Source organism: Catharus ustulatus, chromosome 3 (assembly GCF_009819885.2).
Source record: "Catharus ustulatus isolate bCatUst1 chromosome 3, bCatUst1.pri.v2, whole genome shotgun sequence".
Taxonomy (NCBI): Eukaryota; Metazoa; Chordata; class Aves; order Passeriformes; family Turdidae; genus Catharus; species Catharus ustulatus.
Window position 1 is genome coordinate 10,996,880 of NC_046223.1, and position 25,769 is coordinate 11,022,648.

At 40.0% G+C, this 25,769-nt stretch overlaps 1 protein-coding gene across 3 annotated transcripts; it reads right to left on the reverse strand.

The window, feature by feature from the left end:
• Nucleotides 1–1,035: 1,035 nt before the first annotated feature.
• On the reverse strand, nt 1,036–25,360 carry ACTR2 (actin related protein 2). Of its 3 annotated transcripts, XM_033055611.1 has the most exons (10): nt 25,215–25,349; nt 18,072–18,182; nt 15,266–15,280; nt 13,023–13,238; nt 9,481–9,553; nt 7,501–7,637; nt 6,579–6,728; nt 5,739–5,884; nt 5,212–5,344; nt 1,036–4,084 (listed from the first exon to the last, which is right to left on the reverse strand). In XM_033055611.1, exons 1-10 carry the CDS (start codon nt 25,260–25,262, stop codon nt 3,914–3,916), a joined length of 1,200 nt encoding a protein of 399 aa, XP_032911502.1. In that variant the 5' UTR covers nt 25,263–25,349; the 3' UTR covers nt 1,036–3,913. The 3 variants fall into 3 exon arrangements, with proteins under 3 accessions (XP_032911502.1, XP_032911503.1, XP_032911504.1); XM_033055612.1 differs by lacking the exon at nt 15,266–15,280 and having other exon boundaries at nt 25,215–25,360; XM_033055613.2 differs by lacking the exon at nt 25,215–25,349 and having other exon boundaries at nt 15,266–15,283; nt 18,072–18,093.
• Between the last annotated feature and the right edge of the window lie 409 nt (nt 25,361–25,769).

Below are 25,769 nucleotides of genomic sequence, written 5' to 3' on the forward strand. Positions count from 1 at the left end.
AGAAGCAGATATACTTGGATTAAAAACAAACAAACAAAAATCCCAACCCCCCCAAAAAAATCTTCACACTGCTTCCCCAAACACCCCCCCAAACAACACTAGATCTTCCACAGTGTTGGAACAGCTAATGACACTTGTTTGTGGAAAACAGCTGAAGTGCCCACAGGGAGGAATTCACTATTGAAAAAGTTGACTAGCAAATGTCAACTGAACTGTATTTAGCCCTTTCCCCACAACAGCCATGTCAGGCAAAACAAGCAAAAGCGGAGGAGCAGGGACCATGAATTAGTACTGAGTAGAGATACAGGCAGGGTGGCCTTACTTTTTTTTTTCCTATTAAAATCCTGTCTGTCTGCCTGCATCTGTCCCTAAGATGACAAGTGTTTGACCCAACCACTGAGGAAGATGCATCCAGAGCCAAACTGCCCATAGTGGCTCCATCTAAAGAAAAACAAATCCATTCTCCTACCAGGAACAAGATGCCGGGGGAACATTCCTCCAGAACAGCATGTGCAATGAGCTGGGGGAAGAAGCTGGCAGAGCTCATTTCAAATGCCAAATAAATGCATCGTGGGTAGTGAACCAGTCACTAATCCACTCAAGTCCTAAATGCTACAGGTCAACCTCACATGCACTTTTTCTATCAGTTAAAATCAGGGATGTAGGTGAAATAGCACATGAAGTCACAATGACAAGGAGACTTCCTAAACAGGGCATCATTATGTGGCTTCTGAGCTTAGCCGAGGATGCTGAGGTCAATAGAAGTTGAGGGCTCTTCCCATTTTGCAGTATAGAGGGTGAACTAGAAAAAGATTCCTGTCCAAGGATAAGGATTTTTCTTTATAAAGAAAAGGATTGAGGGAGCGGAGTACTGGCTAAATGATGGAATATGACAGCAATCAGTAGACAATGTGTTATTTTATCATGTCAGATTTCCTCAGCAAAAGCAGCTCGTGATGGTTTTGTGATGGAAGTTAAGTTAGAGAAAAACTGACAGAACTGTGATTTCCCAAAGGAAACAAAGCAAACATAATCTACTTTGAAAAAAATCTGATTTTATTTTTGTATTGAAAAGACCTGTCAATTTAAATAGATGTTTATTTCCATTCATGGTTTCAACCAGTGTTGTGTGTTAACATTATTCAGAACTGTATAAAAAGCCATCTGTGTTACATTGGTTAACATCCTAGAACATTGGGGGAGGGGAGGGTTTGAAGCAGCTTAACATTAAAAATAGGATGTTCCCAAAAAACTTACAACTGATGCGGCATCTTCTATTCTAATTTTATAGGAGCTGAAGCATTTTGCAAATACAATTCAAGTTATTTGGTCTTCAAAAAAACTTTAAAACCAGATTGCTTTCATAGCAGTATTGAAGCTGTCAGCTGAGAGAACACACACACAACGCTCCTGTGTGTGCAAACACATACATGGAGACCCACCACTGAGCACAACTGGAACATCCCATTCAGTATTTGGATTACAAATGTGCTCCTCTGAATCCATGATCACAGTTAATTTAAAATGCCAGTTGCTTTTTTTAATATATACATGGTTTCCATGGAAACCCAAGATTCTCCACAATCAACTGACATTTATTACTCATGGTGCTGTGAAGTTCTCTAGTGAAGGGGCTAAATTCCAAAACCTTTACTCAAACATGCACATACCTCACTGAAGCCAGTGGACAGGGCAGAAGATGGTTTAGAAAAGGGGTTGCAGGGTCAAGGTCTAGATTTGAAAAACCACATGACAGATTGTCATTTTTAAAAAGGTTTTCAGTCATTCTTTGGTTTATTTCCATGATTCCCAACACTGTCTGAAAAGCCCAGAGACAGTCACACGAGAAATCATAGCTCTAAAGTAAGCCCATAGCATTTTTAAGTCTTGTGTATTAAATGTTTAGAAGACTATAGGAATTCAGAGTACCCCTTACATTCATGTCCCCAAAAATCTAGTAACTGCTTAAGTGCATGCACTGAGGCACGACCGGCATGCCTGTAAATTCATATTGTTCAAGTCAAGAGTAAATATAGCTGCAAAAAACCCCACCCACCTATAATTAAATGGTCATTACTAGCAATACTATAGCGACTGTCTTGTTATTAAAGAAATGCAGACATAGTTTCAGCCCCTTTGGCTCACTCAGCCAAAGGAAGCTGTCTGCTCAATTTAGAAAGGAAGCACATTTTAAGAGTCCAAGGGAGTTTAGTATTTCCATGTTTCTGGGGTCAATTATTAATGTAAAGATGTAGACAAATGGCAACTCTATGAAAGCATCTCTCATACATTCCAAGGTTTAGAAGCCAAAAGCAGATCTCGACTTCATGCTTAAATGTTATGGTAGGCTTTGAAAACCAGTAAGAAGTAATATAATATTTCTATGGAAAGCAAACTAGAACTAAGTCTAGCTAGCATTTGTATGCAAGCAGTTTTTGCTATGCTTAATGTAAGGCAGATTTTATTGCAACGATAGTTACCAGTACTAGTAGGAAGAAAAAAAACCAAACAGGCAACTATAGTCGGAGAAGGTGGCTGATAATTACTAGTGACAACTTCTATTTTTTAGAACAACTCAGCTTTAATGTACTTTCTGGAAACAGCATTTTCATCATTGGTTTTCACTTCCTTCCCCATCCCATGTTAAGTATCAAAAATCAAGAACTGGATAAAATGAATTGTGGCTATTTACCAACCAACATCTCCTATTCCAATATTATTCTTAACTGGAACAAATATAAGTCATTCTTTATGACCTACTGCCACTGGTTGTTTATAAATATCTGCTTGCTGCAATAAACACTGGTCATTGAAATATTCATTTGCAGTAACTACTTGGCACTAGATTAACATACTTGTAAAGTTTAATGGAAGTGCTTCTGATGTACATACAAGCACTTAAAACATCAGACTTTTAAAACTTAGTTCTGGGGCTTTAAATATTTATACAGTTTTCACAAGCATTTCTGAAAGTATGAAATCTCTTCAATAAGTTTAGAGGCTCCTGTCTCAGCATATCTAAGTTTCTTCAACAATTAAAGAATAGCTAATTTAACATTCTTGATTCCTATGCTGAGACAACATGGTACCAAAATTTAGTTATAAAAAGAGGCATTTTTGGTCAGGCTGACCCCCCCAGCTGTCCCTTAATAAAAAAGAAACACAGCTCAAACCTGTCTCCTCTCTCCAGAAAAAAAGACACCTAAGGCCACAAATGTACAATTGCCAGAACATCAGGTGTTTCTGCATTCGTGGCAACTGTACATTCCCACTTAGAGAAATACAGTCTGAAGGCCCCACCACCACCTTCAAGGATGAACCACTCAGAAGCCAGTTTAGGCAGCAGTGCATGTGAAACCACATTACATCGAAACAGTGTATTAAAGTAATTCCAGCTACTTCAACTAGTTTTTAACAATGTTTAATCAAAATTCCTAATTGCAGGAAAGAAAAAAAAAGAAAAACAAACTTAACGTAGAGAGAGGCATAAAGATGCAAAGATAACCACCACAATGATCCAATAGCAAAAAACTCTTGTTTAAAGGTTTTCTTATGCTAAAAAAGGCACACAACCCCTTGTGAACTAGAGACAAAAGCTAGCAGGACTACAGCAATAAACCCAGAAGAAAAAGCCTACCAGAATTACCCAACTGCCTACTGGGAGGGAACAATGAAGTAGACAGGCTGCTCTTGCTCCGTTTTGTTTGCAAGGAAGTGGTCAAATTTAATAGTCAAATTTAGCCACATTAAGAAACATTTAACAAAAGCTACCCCAAGAAACCAGAACAAAACCTGACGTTTTTGGGTCAAAAGGCCTCAGATAGGCCTTTCCATAGCATGTAGCTGAGTGAGTTCAGAGATTGGCAATGAAAGAAAAAAGCTTTAGACATGTGATGGGAACAAGCTTTGGGATTTATCGAACAGTCACACCAAGCTTCTCCAGCACACGCACTCCCTTTTCTTGGTATTCTTGTCGGGTCATCCAGAAGTTGTCTTTGTCTTTCATGATGTCTGCTAGAACAGCACCCCCCAGAAACACCATGTGCTTCCGACGAGGGGGATCTTCGATTCGGATCTTAAATTTCTGAGATAAAGAAAAGAAAGTGTTACTACGATTGTTGAAACAAAGCCTTGAAAAATAAAATTGGGCTTTTCACCAAAACAATGAAGTGGAAACTGTCTAGTGAGAGAAATGCAACTAAAGAATCGAAATGTTAGCACAGGGCACTCCATGCAAGCTTCCAGCTTGCGCAACCGAAGTAAAATAATGACTTTGCATTGGAAATTGCACACAGCTACTGACAATTGCCCAAAAATTGTACTTTCAGTGTATCAACAAAAAGCCCAGGATTCAGAACAGTGACAGAAAATTAAAGACCCAATTTCTGCATTTCAGGAACACTATTAAAAGTGAAATAATTCCTAATATTTGATGGCCAAAGTTATCAGAAGTCACCAGATCATCAAATCACAAATATTTCAGAATTATACCAATTTACACAATCTAAACCATCCTAACTAATTAATATTCCCTTAACTTCTTTAGTGCTACAGCTCTAACTTTAAGAGCAAAAATGAGTACAAAGCTATGACTGAAATACTGTCTCAGATGTAAAACATGTGGAATTGAGTCATTCCAAGAAGAGCTTCAGAGAACACTGTATTAAGAACCAGGGAGGTTCAATTCAGTTCAGTATTAGAAACAACACACTGTTCCTTCTAGAAGGTGTGTGGCTGTTGCCTGCTTATCACAGTAACCAATGGAAAAAGGAAACTTACTCCACCTGAAACAGTGCTAGAACTCTAGCCTCTCTCACTTTTGAGTATATTTCACTTGAAGTATGAACCAAAACTTTCACAGAAAAAAAAGTAGTATTTTTTTTTTACTCAATGACAACATTAAGGCACAGAATCTCCTCAGCTTTGTTTAACCAACATTGCAGTTTGTGTCCTGGTATTTATCAGCCTATTTTACATTCGAATCAACCGAAGACTTCAGGAATTACCAGCTACTAGCAGGGTCTAGAAGGTAATTTTACTGCAAGTATGTACAAAGCAAAGGCAGGGGTGTGAGGAAGGAGGGGCAGCGATTTTGCAAGCTGCAGGGAGGGCGACCCGCAGGCTCCATCATTTCTGACCACTTGGTTCCCTCTAGCGGGGACCCAGGGGAAGCCTCTGCGCCCCTGGGTGCAGCAGCCACCCGATACTCACCGAGAGTTTTTCCACATCTCCTTTCAGAACTCGTTCCAGGTAGAGCTGTTTCAGTTCCCGTTCCAGCCGTGAAGGCAGCCCCGGGTACATGGTGGACCCTCCAGACAGCACAATGTGCTTGTAGAATTCAGATCTGACCCAAAAAAAAAAAACCAGTCTTTGTAATGTTGTATAGTTTACTCTGTACTACGATAGGTACCTGTACTGACAGGGGAGTAAATACAAATCTAAAAAACTACTACTACTGCACAAAGATAGACTGCACAATTTCAGGAGACTTGCTCATGCTTTCCCAGAAAGAAGAAATAAAAAAATACTGTGCTTTCAAGATTTTCTCTTTGCTCACTCTTACCGAAATAACTTCTAGACAACTTGTTAAGCTTCAAAAGCTCAGCCTGAGCCCCACTTTCAGTATATACACTTCTCCCCAGGAGCACACAGCGTCTAAAGCAAAAGTTTTTACTTTGAAGGCAGTTCTTGCATCACCCCTGCACCCAGATCAAGGATTTTAAATGCTCTGCTCTTACCTGGTATCAATGTCAGCAGCCTGGATGGTGTTGAACAGCAATTCAGCCACACCAACCCCTTCGACATTGATTAAGTGAGGCTGGAAGAGAGCCTCTGGTGCCTCAAACCGTTCTCCACCAACTTTGATAATCCTGCCATCTGGGAGCTAGGGAAGAAACAACACCATTGAAAAGACTACTTTGAGCCACTTGAATGCTAAAAAAAAACCAAGAGGAAATGACCTACATTGCTCCCAAATGTTTTAACACAGGAAATTGTTGATAATTCTCAGCACTGCAAGAAATTGCTCAGCAGTACTGAACGAATATACAAATTCTTTAATCACCGTGCAATTCACTTGGAGACATTAGGGACCAGACACATTGATACTGACCTACCAAATATTTCCTTCCAATACCAACTCCTAGTATTAATTTTAAAAATTATCTTACAGCAAGAATAATGCTTTTCTGCAAATTTTTCCAGCTGTGATCACAAAGTTTTGACTAAGAGCAATTTTACCTTTCCTGACACCAGATATGAGTCTCATGTCTCACTGCTGCATGGATGAAGGAAGCTGAAACAATTTCATACGCTAGAGTAAGTCCACTTTCTCTACAAATTTCTTTACTGTAATATTTAAATTTCAAAGATCTACAATGACAAAAATGAGTACAAAATCTTACAGAAAATCTGAATTTAAAAAAGCCTGTAGAAGACTTTCACAGAACCAATTAATTTGATTCTACAGGCTGAGGTGAGCTACTGCCAAGAAAAACTGTGAAGGAATCAAAGCTAAATGCTACCTAAGTTTAAACCTAGGAAGTTTAGAACAAGGAAAGCTGTCTTGAGACACTCACCGTGTATGATTCAACTAGAACTGTGGTCTCTAGTGCCAGCTTCTGCTCCTGTTCAATGTTGTATCCCACGTAACACAACTTCTCCTTGATCATGCGAACCGTCTCAAAATCAGCAGAATGGTTGAAAGCGTAACCTCGCAGCAAGAGGAGCTGGAGGGAGACAGCAGGTTAGCAGGAAATGAGAGGAACAGTCCAGATCTCTCAGCAGAGGGTATTTAAACACCTATCTCTGTTTACCTCCCTTTTTTAGCTGCAAATTTGGGTATTAAGACAAATATGTCCCAGTATATCCATTATCCCCAGGAAAGCAGCAGGATTACACCAAATGGGAAATTTTCTTCATCATTTCAATTTTCAGCATAAACAGCACAAAGACAAATGAAAAAAAACCCACAATAATTCTTATCTTTAGAACTTCACTTCAGAACATTCCCATATTCCACTTTAACCATAAGATTTGTCAATCTAAGATGTTGCTTATATTTAAAACACCCAAAAAAATTAATTGTCTATCAAACATGCTCTCTTATTTAATAATCAGGGAAGAAACACTACACTATTTCCCACATTGTAAGAAAGTCTTTCTGAAAACAGATGAATAGAACAGAGAGAATACAATTTAGCTTTCACTTTAGGTATTGAGAAAGCCAACTTTCAAGCTTTTCCTTCCCAAATAGGGAAGGAAAAATTCCCTTCCTACAAGATTGCCACTAAGAAAATGTGATGTCTCTGAATAACAATATCATCAATATTATCACGTGATTCAGATGAGGAAAGACAATTAGCATAGACTGAAGTAACATTACATATGAATAATAAAGGGAAAATATATAGTGGTTTCTTGCTATCGAGGGATTTTGACTTGAACCAACATACCACAGATACCAGCCTCAACCTTAAACCCTCTACCCTCCCAGCTTACCTTAATGAGGTACCTAGTGATGTCCCTCCCAGCAATATCTAACCGTCTCGTGAGGTGAGGGAGGGAGAAACCTTCATACACTGGGCAAATGTGAGTCACACCATCTCCAGAGTCCACAACAACACCAGTCAACAAACCTAAAAGAATGGGAGGGAAGCATAACTTTTATTGTACTTCCATAAACAGAGCAGAACAGCAGCGAGTATAAGGTAGGATTTTTCACTGTAAACTGATACACCCTCTCTTCCCTCAGTCATCATTAGATATTAAACAATTTAGGTTTTTATAGTAACAAATGCTTTCAAACTTTTTTTTTAAGCATTACTTTTACCTAGATGTTTAGAACTCTAACACTAATGATTTTATGTGGTGTTCTGGCATCTTAAATTGCACTCTAATTAAAGGGACTATCTACGCTCATTAAATTCTTATAGGGGCACAAATTCCTCCACAGATTCAGCTGTGCAATCTAGTATCAATTTCTGAAATATGAAGAAATCTAGAGATATTCAAGCCACAAGTTTACCTTGTTAAATTCTTAGGACTTGATTTTTACTGGTATTCAAAATGCCAAATACTTTTGTAAGGCAGAGATCAATATTTGGGCTATACAGCACATGCCTAATAACCCCTCACACAAGTGGTATTAGGCTGAATGAGATCCACTTTCGTAGACTAAAAAACTCAACTCTCATGAAAAAAAGCTTAACACAAACAAATAAATTCTAAGGTATAAAAACAGCTATCGTGAACATGTAGAAACAGAAGTTTCTATACTTAAATGGCAAATGGTGAAAGTTGATCAGAAAACAGTTTTATAGTTTCTCGCAAGCTACCTAAAGCAAAAAATCGTATTTTAAGGAGAGACCTTAAGTCTCTCCTTAAGAAGAGTGGTGCACTGAAATGAGGTACCTCTGGAGTAACATAAATAAGTAGGATGTTTTAAAGGACATTTTTTTTTAATTTTCAAAAGCAAATGTTTGATTTATGTGCCCCTCGATTTTTACATTTCAGAAGGTCTTCAGCTTTGGTTTAGATGAAGGTATGTAGAAATACTGCAAACTGCTCTAAGTTGTCTCACATTCTGTTATTCACAAAGTAACTGAGCGCTAAACAGTAAGGTGTATGTACAATTACGGCAGACTAAGACTGTAGATGTCATTTAAATATTTGTAAAGAATCAAACCAAAGAAAACCAAGGGGAAAAATGTAAGAGCACAGATTGCAGCAAGCAAAATTAATATTCAGGTTTGCAAAAGTGGTTTTGGTTCAAGTAGTTATGTTGACTTGTATGGCAGAGCCACCCTTCCAGCACCTCATTGCTTTTTAATCCTGGACAGAGACGCTACAGTGACATGTTAATGGATATGGATATTTATGTCCTGCTATGTGACAGCTACATACATCAAGTCACCAACAAACAGATGCAAGGAGTCATAGTATTAGAACTGATGTCCTTGAGTAACCTCTTAAAATCCTAGATGGATTGAAGTCAATGACAGAACTTCCATTGAATTCAGTCAATCCATAATTTTCTGCTCAGGCTAAGGACCATTTCAATTTAGTTTAGCTACAGCAAAAGATTCAACTTTTTATTTTTTTTCCCCTGAAAAATAGTGCAAAAGTCACATGACCACCTTCTTGAAAATACTCTCTTACTCATGGTAAAAAGTTCTTCCTTTTTCAGAAAATCCAAAGTAAGCCATTAAGACTTGATGCCAAAGGCAAAATGATGACACCCTCAAACAGTAAGAGTTTTGAGGAACCAGGTTTTTGCATTTTTCCATGAAAATAACACCAACAGATGGTACCTATCAATAGTTCCTCAAAACAAAAAGCAAGCTGTCAGTCAGAGCTGAGCTTCCTTAGAGAACAGCATGGAATTAAGGCCAAGATCCAGCTAGTACTGGATGCCATGTTAGTACTTTAGCTCAGCAACACATTTGGAAACTAAAGAAATTTTAGGTTAATTTTGCCTACCTTGAGCATACAGAGTAAGAACAGCCTGGATGGCTACATACACCCCAGAAAACTGGTATGTCTCAAACATAACCTGTAAGATGAAGGCAAAAATCAGTTTCCAAAACAGGCCAAATACCCCAGAGAAATTTCATTGGTGTTTGAAAACTGTATGTCTAGAATTTTGTACTTTACTAATCAAAAACAGTTCCAAGAATTTTCATCACACATTCTGCATGAACATTAGAGTCCTATGTGCTTTGGGACAGTAGCAAGTACATTCAGTTCTGTACCTTACCTGTTCACAGTAGACAAGCCAGATGAAATAGTCCACATCCGTTAAGCAACAAAAGCAAATACAAGAAACCCACACATCAATTTTTGCAGTTTTACACAAATTTTCATTTTTCCAAAGTGCTTAAGGAGTGGGAAGCAATACTTGCTTTAAAAAGAGTTCAGGCATTTTTCATTCTTCATATTAAGCCATACAGACTTCGTACAATTGCACACTATGTCAAATAAAGACCAGACTCCTTCATATCTTAGTCTAGAATAAGCCCAGTATCACAGGTTGTTCTCTGGAACTGGACCACCTTCTTCTCTTCTTTAAAGGGCAACCAATGACAAACTTCTAAATTTAGTGTAAAATCTACTACAGAGAGAAAACTGTAGGTTTCAGAATTCATACTGAAACAGAAAAAGTAACTCCTCGACTTGTACACTAGGTTTCCCTCATAACTGAACTAGTTTCAGTTAAGAAGCAGGCTAAGATTAAAGGATGTAGAGTTTATAGGATCTTGTTTTCTTCCTAAACAGAAGAAAAGGCCAAGTAAACAAATAATGCTGTACAGCAGTTTTCCCCTCAATAAGCTTTACCAGGAAAGATGGATGAACTCTGATTATTCCAACACATACAGAAGTTTTGCTTTTGCTACCCTGCATCTTTCTGAACCCTTCTGCAACTTCTAGGATTAGAAACTGATTGAATCCTAAGTGCTTCCACAGCTCAAGTAAAAGATATCTAAATATTTTTGAAGAAAAAAAGCTGATGCCTGACAATTTTAGAATTCTGAACTATTTAAAGAACCTCCTCCATTAGAACAGTGTGAAAAGGAACAGAAAGGGAACAGTTGAAAGGGCAGCAACTCAAAATAGATCCCCTTTGAGTAGTCATTGTCTAAACCCGACACTACTCCAATGGATATTTTCAAACAACCAGAGTACTTATTAAATGAAAAAATAATATAAGAAAAATCTAAATTATCACCTTCATTCAACAAAATCAATATTCAATTGCACTAGTTACTGCCTTCACATGTACCAAACCCTACAGACCTCTAGAAAATCTTTTTATAACCTTTGGCAGTGTTGTCATTCTTTCGTTCAAGAAAAAATAAATGGTTTCTCCTCTGCATTACTTTCTTTGACATGGAAAATGTGTCGACAGAGGGTATGCATGTTAACAAATCTTAAGATATAAATATTGAGCAATGTGTTTCCCTGAAAAGATTCTTCTTCACATAACAGCAGATTTTTGATTACCTACAAAATGATGTTCTAACTGGGTACAAAAAGGAAGAATTAAAAACCGGGAAAAAAATATAAGGAATCTCAGGTTGGATTAGATGAAGCGCTTGAATGTCTCTACAGCTTCTTGACTGGCTACTTCAGTCTGGCTGCTTCTGAAGGTGTTACACAATAAGAGTGCAGCAGACAAACAGCAAACGCTGTTAAGCTGAGGAGCAACCCGGGTCTTGTACATGCTATGAAAGGAAAAGCACTTTTTAAACATACAATACAAACAATACAGCTGACACGTGAACACTTGCTGCCTTACTATTGCAGGTGAGTCTGACAAAGTGATGAAATCAGGAGAGAAAATTACTGAAAACAGAATGAAGGACAGCACATGTAATTATCTATCATCCTTATATGGATCAGATGACCAAGCTTTTCTTCTAAAATCTACTGCACTGTATCCCAAAATGTAGACATTATGAATATTTACTGCAGGCTTTAGGAAATATCTTCATTCAGTCCTCTGCCTCATACTGGGCTCGCCTCCCTGGAAAGGAGGAGGCCATGTCAAAAATGGAACGAGTAAAAATACATTGCAGTTAAACTAAATATTGCAAGTTCTCATAACATTGTGTTCCATTAAAAACATTAATAGAAATAATGAGCTTCTGTGCAACTCAAATTTAAATTTAGAAAAATGGATTCTAATTCTCACTAATCTTCTGCATCATGATTAAGCATCTATGGTCTCCAGAGTGGTATTAAAAAGGCAAATGGAGCAATGCAAATATTCTATCAGAATTCAGAGGCCATGCTAGACTCTTGAATTTTTGGTATAAAATTACTTGGCATGAGAATAACTAAAATCCATCCTTTCTTATTTATCAGGAAAACAGCAACAAGAACACTATTGTCAACAACTGAAAAGCAAACAAACAGACAGGAAACAGAGCCATTCCTGTTACGTGGAGGCCATCCAGCATAACCTGCTCTGCCTATCACACCACAGCTGGCTGATGTACAGTACATGATATTACTAGTGTTGCATTAACTGATATTCAGGTCATAGGACACTAATGTCCACAATTGCTAAAAAAAAAAATGCTGAATTTAGATTGCATAGTCTAATTTTTTTTTTCACTTAAGTTTTCCAACTTTGCTAGACTTCATTTGCTCACTGGCCACTGAAAGAAAGGATTAGTGCAAATGTATCCACTGCCAAGTTGCAGAAAGCACTACTGTAGCTGTGAGATCAAAAGGATTTCAAAGGAAAGGTCATGATAAACATAAATTCTTAACAGACTAAGCAATGAATTTGGGGAACTATATATATTCAAACATATTATTTGAAAATACCTATGACACTTAAGAGAAAAAATTTCAATAAAACAGAAAACAAAACATTCTCCTCTCATCAAACACTACTGCTCTTCAAAACTGAGTCTTCATGACATGTACAGGAGGTAAACAATATATATCTGACAACCCACACTGAATACAAAGTTCAGCTGGAACTTAGATCACCCAGGGCAGCACTCAGAGATTGTGGATCCAAGAACCAGGCTTTCCTTCTTAGAAGGTTTTCATTGATAATCCCTAGCACTAATTAAAGATTAGTGCATTGGTTGTCATCACACCTTTGTCTCAACTACCTCCAACAACACTGCTCCATCTGGTAAGCATCATCTAGCTCCAATCTCTTCTGCATTACTGGCTTATACAAGTCCAAGTCATTTGAAGTAATTAACATTCATCCAGCAGCTAGTAATCAACGCATCCTGGGTATGTGAAGACAGACATGTATTTCCAATTCTGTGTTTTAATGCTGCTATTAATGCTTGAGACAAGAAGCCTGCTTACAGCTTGTGAATGAGATCAGCTGGTTTGAATTTAAGCACAGTAGCATTCATGCCTATGGCTGAGAACGGGTTTTGGTAAGAGAACAGAACTGCTTTGCTTCAGGCAGTCACTGCATGTTGCTGGAACAAGGAATTGCTTAGCAATGCTCCAGTGACTGTGTATCAGCTCCTACTAGACACACATACCTCCACAATCTTCTCCCTATTTTTGGTCGGATTCATGGGAGGCTCTGTGAGTAGTATTTTACAATTTTTTGTGTCAATATTAAGTTTTTCTGGTCCAAACGTGTAATCCCAAAGGTGCTTCATATCATCCCAGTTTCGAACTATGCCATTCTCCATCGGATAATTCACTTCCAGCATTGATCGTAATTCACTGGCTTCATCACCAACCATAAGATCCTGTAAAATTTTAATAAAAAAAACATGTCAGTGTTTACAAAGTTTACCAAACACCAAACTCCTCAAGAATCACAGTGAACTGCTTCAGCCTGTGTCCAGATATGTTCTTAAACAATGCCCACATTTTTTAATTATTTGCAAGTACTTAAGAGAGAATTAGAATATATTTCATGTAATGTTTAAATTTGGCTCTTACCCATCCCACAGCTTTTCCAAAATAAACATTATTAATTTGATTTTTTCCAATTAACCTTAAAGAAATCAATAAACCCTGTCAGAGATAGAGATATAAAGACTTTGTAAGTACAGATGTTTCTCCATTGACACCTCCAAAATTATTTTACCAAATACTAATTTCTAAGAGATGCAAAACAGCACATAAGGGTAGTACGTGGGATTGGCAGAATATTTTTCCATGCATGTTGCAAATTTCTGTGCACAATACCAAAAAAGGAATAATGAGTGGTGAATAAGCATACCGAACAGGAGCAAAAGCAAATAAGAGATTATAAATTCCACACCAGACATTAAAAGAAACAATGGTTTACATATTGCCTGTGTCAATAGAGTGTGAAGAGACACATCTGAATATAAAATTTAAGCTCATCTGTTCCTTGCCAAAAGTCCCAAGCCAGAAACCCCAGTAATGCATTCTTGCACAAACACAACCAACTAATGCAATTTGTATAGTCATTTCACACTGATTAAGCAATCTGTTTATTAACATTAGTTATGCAAACATTGCACATTCGAATTAGTATCATCACATCTTCTCCTTTCCCACGTATTTCCCACAGGAAGTATGCACAGTAACATCTTTCTTATCTTTGCTCCTCATTATATCCCATACTTTTCTACAGAAGCCTGCACTGACTCACTTAGGCTGTAAGAACGTATTTCTAGGAACCATTAGTTCTGTGTCCCTAATATCATTAATTGCAAAAAAAAAAAAAAAAAACAAAAAAAAACCAAAAAAACGCTAGCTGCTTCATCCAAACATATGCAGTTGCTGTGGCACAGTGGACATGAGGGTTACTCAACCTACTATTCAATGCCAGGGAAAAAAAGACGCACAAGAAAAAAAATCTGGCATACGGTTTATAATGCCTATTTTAGAAGTAACCTAAGCAGTTGCTGTTGACTATATAAAAAGGAAGTTAATTGAAAATAACTTAAGTAAAACCATTCCTCCTTCACCCCCTCTCCCTGACAAGGTGTTTTATTTGTTTTCCCTTGCACAGCAGATCACGCTTTAACTCTCAACTGTACAGAAGACAAGACTCCAACACTTTCAATCAAAAGCACTCTGGTGAAACCATACTATGAGAACTCCACCATGTACCACATTACTCATGAGAATTTAAGACAACACAAACTCCATCAGTTAGAAGAATCAGAAGCCTTTTTTGTGCACTGCTCTTTGAGGCTCTAAGCTGCCCAACAGGACATAGCCCAGGCAAAGCCACTATTCAAAGGTGCAAAACGAAAGTTGCACAGAACTTTCACGTCCTTTTAAAACAAAGCTAAAGGTCAGAACAATTGTTCTCTCTTGAGAACATCAGAACTAGGACACTAACAAACATGTATACTTGGCAGTTGAGGAGGAGGAAGGACACACAACCAAATTTGCAGAGAGGAATCAGTATTGTGGCATCCAATGTTTCCACCACTTCAGTACTCGGTAATACCTGTCTAACTGAAATCTGACCATTTCTTCAAATTCTTGGTTTGCAATGTTAATATAGCAATTTCTGCTGTTAAAGACGCTGAGTTCATGTTGATCTTTCAATGTTATTCTTGCATCTTGCAAAACTACAGGTTACACTAGCGTTTAAAAGCAATACATAAAATATTCTCGTTAATTAGTTGCCAATAAACCAAAGCAATGAACAATGTCCAAAACAAGTATGTATTCAAATGTAAAATGTAAGACAAGACAAAACAATGAATAGCATTTTAAAAATAACAGCTACTAGGTCTCATGAAGCAAAAATGGTAAACAAAAAGCACAGGGGCACCTCACTTACCATCATTTTGTTATTCTACTTCAACAGGTCAAGAAAGGTGAAGAAAAGGTAGAAGCAAGAAAGTCAGAAAAGGCCTAAATGAAATTCTCAAATTATTTTAAGTATACAGTAGAATTAGGCTGAAAAGAGATGCATGTACAGCAGGAAATGATTTGAGTTAGTTTAGTTAGGGCCAAACTAACATTATAAGGACATCAGATTAAATTGTCTCTTAAAAGGAAGCTATTGTTACATGCCAGCGGGAAGTCATGTTTAGGCTTCCTAGACTGCAAACAAGATCAGTGTATCTACTTATCTCTCATAAATAGGATTCTGTGTATTGTGTAACAGTGGAGTTTTACCCTGGGCTAGGTGCACATCTGAACTAGAAAAAACTGCACAGGACAATTGACCATCACCAACTCTGACAATTGCTACATTTAAATTTTGTTTTAAAAATTCACTTAGTATATCCAAGAATTGAAAACTACTCCTTAATACTGATTTAATACCCCCTCAAACCTGCTGCAGACTAGTAAGTTAGTAAAAGCCAAGAGCAGCATCTGTGCTTCTGGTTTTAGTTGCAATTTTAAGCAAAATAATTCCAGTAATAACTGAATTCCTGAGTAAGAGGAAAAAGCTATATCCTTGCTGCTAGCTGAAATAAGAATCCATAAGGAAAATATGGTCAAAGCAACTTGAAATTGGTAACTCAATGGATAACCACTGTTTTGATCAGCTTCCAGGCTCCTTTCACAGAGTTTCTGGATTTCACAGGAGTGCAGCTTTCCTGAACAGTTTTGAAAAGTTAAACTGATAATCTCCTTTCCAGTTTCCTTTACTGAGTTTTAAACTTATCCCATAAGAACTGACAGCATATGCCTAGAATTAAATTTTGGCATGAAACTCATCTGCTAAAATACATTTTTTAGGAAATCTGCAAGATTCTCACAAAGAAAAACAGCACTCACACTTAACAAGTCTTTCTACTGTATTATCCTACTGGAATACCCAAAGTGTCTGTGGCAGGGATTTCTTCTCATGATACACAGCTTCCTTAAGAAAGGGTGACAAGCTATTATAGGCAGATGATATAAAACTCATAAAAAAAATCTAGACAGTTTGTACTCTTTGAAATACACCCACATGATCCATACTCAAGCAGAAAACCAGCAATGCCTGCGAGATGATCATTTACAGGTTCTTTTGCTGATCTTATAGCAATTACCCACTTCTACCTCCTATCTTTTCAATGCAGCACTGTTATCTGTAAAAATATTAAATTATCAGATATCAGAGGATACCAAAACTGGCAGGATAGCCTGTATTGAATCAGCTGGAAAGAAAACATAACTTCAACAGTGAGATTTCATGCAAGAAAATTTTGGGGGGCGGGGAGTTAAGACTCATAAATTACTGCATAATTTCATAAAACTCTACTAGGACCTCCCTTAAGGAGGCTCCTCACATTAAGTTCAAGAAGACACGCAAAGAAATACCTCTCCCCAAATCTTACTAGAGAAAGGATTATGTTTTCTGTCTCCTTACCAAAAAATCCTCTCTACTGTGAAAGGGAAAGATTTCTATCCTCTCAGCCAACTTGTCTCAGCTGATACAAGGTAAAGCATTACTGAGATAGTAACAAGACAAACCCACAACCATTTTACAGGCAGAAGCAGAAGCATTTTTACAGGCAGAAGCAGAAACCAAACAATTCAAGTTCTCCTTGTCAATTACAGGGTTCTGAAAAATAAGGAACAAGACTGGACTGATTTTTTTTTCCTCTTCCTTAACTGCTGCTCAGAACCAGTAAGGAAAGCAAAATTGAAATCCTGTGTATGTGTGGTCCTACTTAACCTTCACTGGCCTAAGTGGGCACTTCCACAGCTCCACATTGCTCCCTGCTTCTCCTTCTCTCCAAATGGCCTTTGCACAATGGTCTAGTAAAGCAGCCATTACTTTACCTGACCAAGAAATCCCTCTTTTTTAGCTGGATCAGCTCACTAAAGCAGCTCATAACATGCCTGCACAAGCAGCATGACCAGCACAAGGTGAGAATTGTGTGACTAGAAGCAAGAAGGGAGGATGTGACCACAGCAGGGCCAAGACATTTACCGAAGCCTATACAGCAGAAGCAACTAATAACATTTGAAGTGTTACTCTCTAATTACAAAATAAGTGAAAAATTATAGCTCCCTGGACTTCAGAATATGAATTCTCCAACAGTGGTTCTCCCTCCATGTCTTGGAATAATGCCCCAAGACAAAGCAGCCTGAACAGAGCCTCTCCATCTCTAACTGGTGTGGAGCACCTATGTCCATCAACAGCAAAAGGAAAACGAAAACCATAGAAACAATGAAACGCAAACACAACCAAGGTTAAACATCTCATACAAGATCACAGATGATCAACTCTGAGTAGAAAGCAAACCATACAGAAAAACCTGGAAGCTCCAGCAGTTCTTCAGCATTGTCTCAAAATCCCACAGTACAGCCTGGTGACAGTCAGTCACTTCTCTCTGATTTCTGCCTTCTAATCTTGACACCATTTGCATATTGGCATTTGAAGCCCCTTTTTGCCCAGAACCACTCGAGCCCTACCTGCTGCCTCCTCAGGTGTACTATCTGAAGGCCTTCAGTGCCTTAGATTACCCTCTTCTTAACTTTGTAGTTTGTGACAGGCTAAAATCCAATACAGAAATGAATCAAGAGATACTGAAACAGTATAAATTAGAATTAAGGAAAAAACATTTCCAAACATTACAGAAGTCAAAAGCTGCTCTAAATATTTTTATTTATCAGAAAGAAATAACAATTTAAAAATTTACCTTGATTTCAATGTTTCCTACTTTAGCAGTTGATCTTATAATGGGTCTTCCAACCAAAGCTGGAAAAATGTGCTCTGGAAAATTCGAGCCTGCATAGCCACATTTCACAAACTGAAAAGGAAGAATAATTTTATTAGAATATACATTACTTTTGTTTACAAATAGAAACCTGGTTTGGGGTAAAAAACTAAAAGTCCATATTTAAGAGCTTGTGCCCCACTGGAAACCAAACTGATTTACACTTTCAAACCAATTTTGCATGTTTTAGATGATGCATACATTTTTAAAACTGAACAAAATTATTTTCCAGAATGTTTTCTGAATCAAGACTATCAGATTTTTGAGAAACAGTTTAAAATTAATAAGTACATTGCAAGGTGTAAAAGAGTCCAGTATCCCAGTATCTGAATTTGGATTTCTTGCCACTCTATAAAAAAGTCCTCTAGCAACCTGAAATCTGTAATTTTGTAATGGATCACCTTATAATGAGTACCTTATGAAACCTAATTAAATCACCTCTCCAAGTAGAGCACACAGTAGCATAATGAATTACACACCAGAAAAAGCCCCAAAACCTTGTGAATTTAATTTTTACACTCTCATAAAAAGTGCTCAAATGTGAACTAGCAATTCAGATGGATTTCTCAAAGTTTAGTAATTTTGAGGGTTTCCTTTAAGGATAAAGTCTGCAGTAAGCACTTCTAAAACCAGCAGTACAACCAAAACCTCAGATGGTGGCAGTTCACACCAAACAGGATGCTCTGAAAGTTTGTTATCCAAATATATACAAAAGGAAGCTTTATATCACTGGGTTCCAAGATAATATACACACTAAGAAAATAATGACAATTTACTGAACAATAAAAAATATATAGTCACTAGAGGAAGTTCAGTTGTAAAATATGAACTTTAAATGTGCCAGCAGAAGTTACAAGTTTAGTTCATGGGGATCAGCAGGTTATGCTCTTCAGCTATCCTATTTTGATAGTGTATTTTCATGTATTGTACTCTGATGTTCTGCCTGCAGCTCACACAGAGAAGACTCCTCTTTTATTCTGATGCACAGTTTGCATACTGGACTATATTAACATACCAGAACAAAAATATTTTCATCTGCAAAATTACCAAACCATTGAGGTGCAGTAGCAGTAATCCAGCACCATGGGATCCCTCAGGTTGGAGGGAACCTCAGGAGCCGTTTCATCCAACGCTGGGCTCAAACCAGTCACCACTGAATTCTGAGCAGGCTGTTCAGGACTTGGACCAGCTGGGTGCTGGGAGCCTCCAAGAGCAGGCAATTCACAAACTCCTTGGGACCCTTTCCCAAAATGCAATTATCCACTGCAGGTTGTCTTAGAAGCCATCTGCTAGAATTTTCCAAATATTCACTGAGTTTTCTGAAGCAAGATCTGAAGACTGCCACTGGAACAATTATCCCAGCAAAGAGTACAGCTAATTGCAGCTGAGAGGAATTCTGTCATTACACTAACGGTAACATGAAAATTCACTTATGCTGTTGCTTGTATATTTAGTCACCTTACTGCAGTAAAAAAGGGCACCTGCTGTGGAAAGAAATTTAGAGAGCCAGTTACAGAAAGAGCCAAGAGACATTTTAATTAAAGCTAGGGTAAAAGAGGGGAGAAAGGATTTTTATTTTGCTTTTTTGTGACCCTCGTTTCTTTCACTCCTGCAGTGCTTGCCCTCTAAAGGCAGAGCTGTTTGGAATACCAGAAGAATGATACTGTGTACACAACTCATTACACTCATTCCACTTAAAACCTGGAATATTCTGAAAATGCAAGTACAGTAATTTCACGACCATATGGCACACCGGATTATAAGGCGCACCTCCAGGAGTCGGCAAATTTCACAACTTTGTACATTACATAATGCGCACCGGACTATAAGGCGCACTTTTTTTTTGCAGCGAGGAACCACGCCATGCACAACAAAGTAACAAAATAGTAACAGAATCCTATGATCGCAGGGTTTACTGGCTTGGTGTGGGGTCGGGCGGGTTCGATGCCGGTCGGGGCTGCCGCTGGTGCCGGGCACCTGAGCCGCGCCACGATGCCGGGAGCCCATGCCACGCTGTGCTGCCGGAAGCCCATTCTGCCCCACGTTGCCAGGCAACTCTGCCGCGCGGTGGTACCGGGCGCCCGTGCCCCACCGCATTGCCAAGCGCCCGCGCTGCACCGCAGTGCCAGGTGCCCGTGCCCTGCCACGGTGCCGGGAGCCCGAACCGCTCGGCGGCGTCGCAGTGCCGCCGGCTCCCCTGGCTCGTACTTCCAGGTTGGCAAATTTCGCAACTTTGTCCATTATACAAGGCGCACCGGACTATAAGGCGCATTTCCAGGTTCAGATCAAAATTTTAGTCAAAAGGATGCGCCTTATAGTCGTGAAATTACTGTATTTACCAATTCTTTTGGTTATACTATGGCAAACATGCCTAGGAGCTGTACAGATCTTACCTGTGCATTCGAGAATACAGTGCTGCTATGAGAAAGCAAAGTGCAGCCACAAGCACTTCTGGATCACAAACCTGAACACATCAGTAAATCAGAAGTAACAGGATAAGTAATATCTAAATAAAGATGTATTACTTAAAATCCTAGAACACCCCCTCAAGAAGCTCCACTACTCAAACTTTTAAACCCTGCTAAATGCCCAGTATTTATATAGCAACCCTGATGCACGTAACCAAAACTACTGCACAAAAATCAACGCCTCTTGGCCCAGCACCTCTCAGAATAACATACATCTATACTGACCTAAAAACTGCTGACCTACAAAACCACAGAAATTCTTACTATTTGATATGAATAGTAACTTCCAGCCTCTTTTTACATTAAGACCTTGATGCATCTTCCTGGGAAATTAACTACATTGGCAATTAACAAATCCTAGATTTTAAAAACAGATTTTCATTTCTCCAACCAGCCTGAACCACAATCAAAACCAGATTTAATCGATGTGAACTACAACAAGTTTAAGCTTGGACATTCACAGTCTGTTTCCCACCTCTTTCTGTCCAGAACAGAGAACCTTAAAAAATGCATTTTACAAAGTTTGACAGACTCTGCCATAGACAGAAAGGACAGAATTTTAACTTGCCTTCAAAATTGACATTTCCCCTTCCAGTCTACGTAAAAATTTGGTGAAGGTAAGAATAAGAACAAGTAAACTTTCTCTGTCAGCTTCCCCATCAATGAGGGCATCCCCACTAGTATTCTCCCTCACAATATCCTGAATATTCAGCTTGTTAAGTAGGTTTGTTGTGACCTAACATTGCCTATCATGGCTGAAGAAACAGGCTCAGTGAAACTATCAAGAGGTAGAGGCACAGAACTGCATAAAAATAAATTTTGGACTCTTTTATATTTTTTTAAAGGGGACAGGAAACATAAAATACTGTTCCCTCCTGTCCCTTCCAGGAAATCCTTCAAAATCTTCAAGTAAACGTTATGAACTGCAGTAATCTGGAAATACTTCTCTTTTCTAAGGCCCAGCATTAAACGCCCACTGTTCTGTCACCCTCAGTTTGAAACTCACCAAATTTAAGAACAGTGAACTTGTCTCTCTTCCACCTCTTGCCATGCACATCCCTCACAGCAATTACTGAACAATTTCAGTACAATGCTCGTGTTTCCAACAATAACACAAGCACTCCATGAATTTACCCATTTCTGCAAGGACTTCATCATCATTTGTTTTTGCACACATTTGCTGTACATTCAAAATGTTCTAAGAACAGTTATTTAGCCTGCCTGTGTGCAAGACCACGTATGTAAGAATTTTTACCATATATAGTTTCTTCTCCATTTCGCTGTGGTTTATACCGAGTCTTTCACTTCCTACTGAGTCATCAAACACTAAGAACTTGCATGTATAAGTGTTCTTTCAAACGAAAAGAATGAGGAAGCTTGCAAACGGGTCACATGACTGGTTTTAAAATGAATACTAATATTCTTATCAGATCTCCGTGTTTGATCTTTTCCACTGATGCAAGTCTCAAACAAAAACACTAAATACAGTTACAGTAATTTTACAGGCCAATAAGTAACTTTCCATTTGGCCTCTAACAATAAGAACATCCACCTCTAACGCTTTACACCTTTGAGGTGCCATTGTCTGCCTCCCATACAACATGTTGCAAGAACTTCCTTTGAGTCACTCACCTCTTCCTCAAAGATTGGCTGCAGCCTGATACACCAGAAGTCCTACTGCACCCTAACAAGAACAGTAATATCAAGGACAATCCCAATGTTAAAAAATTCATCTCATTTTTCCAAATATATTCTCAATTTTTTATCTATAAGATTTCTGACATCTGGAAAGAGATTTAATTTTAATCATGCCTTAAAGTGTGAGATATTCAAAATACAGTAATTTCACAAATACAAGCCGCACCATTTTGACCAAAATTTTGCTCCCACACCGGAAATGCGGCTTATACTCAGGAGTGGCCAATATGTGAATAATTTTCTGACATTTTCAACCTCGGGAGTGCAAACCGAGTCAGTGCAAACTGCAAAGTCGACCACCTGCCAGTAAAACCCTGCATTTATGCGGTTGTTACAAATTGGTTACTCTGTTGCGCGGCGGGTGGAGCTGCTCCCTAAAGGCAGCACAGGGGGTGGGGAAGGCGGGGCAGCTCTCTCCTGCTGGCCCCGTGGCCCGGGGGGAGGCAGGGGCTCTCTCCGTGCTGCTGGCCCCGCGGCTCGGGGGGCTCCCATCTCCACGTGCTGCCGCCGCAGGAGTGAGGCAGCTCCATCCCCGCCTCCCACCGCTGCCACGGGTGACGGCGGGCTCTGTGCCCCTCCTGCCACCAAGCGGCAGCGCCGGGCTGGGGCGAGCGAGCCCAGAGGCAATGGCGGCCGGCCCTGAGCGGCCCTGCCGAGCGGCAGTGCTGAGCTGGGCCACCCAGCCCTGACGGCAGCCCCGAGCCCTCATGGCCCGAGCCGAGCCAGTAAACCCCGCCCTGCCGCAATTGTGTTACTATTTGGCAACTTTGTTGCACGTGGGTCCTCCCTGCGAATGACAGAGTGGCTTATTCTCAGGTGCAGCTTATTTATGGACAAAGAACGAAATGTTCGCCAACACCCGGCGATGCGGCTTATACTTCAGTGCAGCTTGTATTCGTGAAATTACTGTAACTCGAAATAAGACATTTCTTGTCATATAGGAAAAATATTACTGTCAAAATACTGGTTGACAATAATGAAGTACTTGATATCTCCACATGCAATTGAGATGCAGAAGTTTTACTGAAGGGAATTTTTGTCCAGCTTAGTTATCCCAATCCTTGTTCAATTATCCCAAATCAATTTAAACATTTTGAGTTGACTGACTTAACAATTTCTTCTGACACTATGTTCTCCCACCCAAGGAGCTCTGTGGCTTCCAGACACACATTGTTCTGCCAAAGGCCGAGCACAACCCAAAACCACACAGGCTGAAGTGTCACAGGCCCCTCCTCCTGCACCATAAAGGCACCTTCCACTCCTATGGTTATTTATATCCTGCTGGTGCAACTCACGGAGGGAAAAAATGCATGGATTCAGGATGTCTCTGGGATTAACAGCACATGCAGATACCCTAGGTTGTAAAGAAATCTGTGTGGTACACTCAGCTTGGAAAATCTGATTCGAACAATTGCTTTTACCCCATGTCACACCTGAGGTCAGCCAAGGCACAATACTGCTGTCACCACCAATACACTATAAATTTTACAATTCAGTGATTATTGCCTTATAAAGGACCACACCAATGGATGAAACTCTGATTTTTTTTTTTTTAAATCTGGACCTCACAATAGGAATATTTAAAAAAAAAAAGAGTAAAAAAAATAGAAAAAAAAATCAAACCAAAACCAAACAAACAATAAAGTAGCTTAAATACCCCTTTATAACAGGAAAATGCTATCTTTTCTTCTTTCCTTTTTCTAAATTATAGTGTAAAAAGCACCCACTGACTCTGAACCCTAGCCCTATTAAAGATAACTTTTGCTATATGAGAGTTAACGAAGACATCAAAACTGTCAAATCCCTGAACTGTCAAATATGATGCTCTTCTTCCTAAACCATTCTAACAATTTAAAATGCTAATTGAAAAACCCTCCAATTTAGGATGCTGAATCTCTAATAACATCATCCTTTGTCTCAACTATTCTTTCCTAGGCTTATTAAAAAAACCTCACCTCTTTATTGCAAGTGTCCATATTAAAAAAACCCTTAGTCTTTTTTACCATTCAAGAGATCTTAATATATCACCAGTTAAGGTAACCCTCCACATAAGACTGCTTTACTAGGGAAACAGTAGATTGCTAAAAAAAAAAAAAAAAAATACTAAGGGGAAATATCCACCGATAGCATCTGATCTCCTTCTGCTTTAAAATGGTATCTTTTTCACTTCCTGCCAAGGTGCCTCACAGCCTGACAAAAGGATGGATTTCCAGCAAGTGCCTGTACGCTTACGGAGGCCAGAAAAGGTGGAAAGGATAGGGAGAAAATCTTTCACTGAAAAAATGCCCATTTGGAGGTATGTGGCAGATCAGAGAGGTATTAAGGAAAGGATGATGCTGTATTTTGAACAGCAGCTGCCCAAAAAAAAAAAACCAAAATCAAACAAAAATCCCCCACAAAACCCCAACAACAAAACCCCCAAACACTTCCCTAAACTAATAATCCTACAGACACAGGACACATCCTGATTGCTGAATGCATAATGCGCTCATTCAGAATATTTAAAAATCGGTATTTTCGTCTAAACGCTCGTTTGCTACAGCGACACTCGCTCAGGTCACGTAGAGAAATCAGGATGTTGACGGTAAAATGAGAACGCCGAGGGGATGCGGGCGGGCACAGCACACCCAGCAGCGCGGAGCCCCGGCGGTGCGCCCCGGCTGGGGAACACGGGGACACCCGGCCGAGGGCCACCGGATCCCCCCGCCCATTCATTCCGCGGGCCCGCGCGAGCCGCGGGATGGCGGCCGGGCCCGGTGGCGGCAGCAGGGCCGGGCGGGCGCGGCCCGCGGGCGGTGCCGGCAGGAAGCCGGGCCGGCTCTGGGGGGAGTCGCCCGGCTTCCCCTTCCCCTCCGCCCCGGCAGCAGGGCGGGTCCCGGCGCCGGCCGCAGAGACTCACCCCGGTGCCGTTGTCGCACACCACCACCTTCCTGCCCAGCGTGTCCATCGCTGCGACACCGACACGGCTCCGCACCAGGACCGACACCGACCGCGACACCGGCACCGCCCCGACCTCCGCCGGGCCCCCCGAGCGCGCCGCCCGCCGCGCGCGCACGCCGGAAGCCGTCAGCGCGCGCCATCGCCCCGCCCGCCGCTGGCCCCGCCCCGGTTGCCATGGCGGCGGCGGGGGCAGCGGGACACGGGAGGCAAAGCGGCCCCGAAACCCGGTCCGAGAGGCGCCCCGACTCTCCCCGGGTGCTGCCAGCTTCCCAGGCCGGCTCTTTGTGTTCGTCTCCTACCGATGCCGAGGCGGGACGGGTCACCTGAGGGACCGCTCGGCTTCCCCCCTCACGCATTGCCCTCACCGCGGGGAGCGGTCTGCTCTCTGTCCTCGCACTGAGCGAAATCAGGCAGCTCTTAAAAGCTTCTATTTGCCATGAATGTTGTGTTATTCTATAGCTCGGCATCCCGGAAGAACTTCTACTCCTTCCAGGAGGCCTTGCCCAGGTCTGCC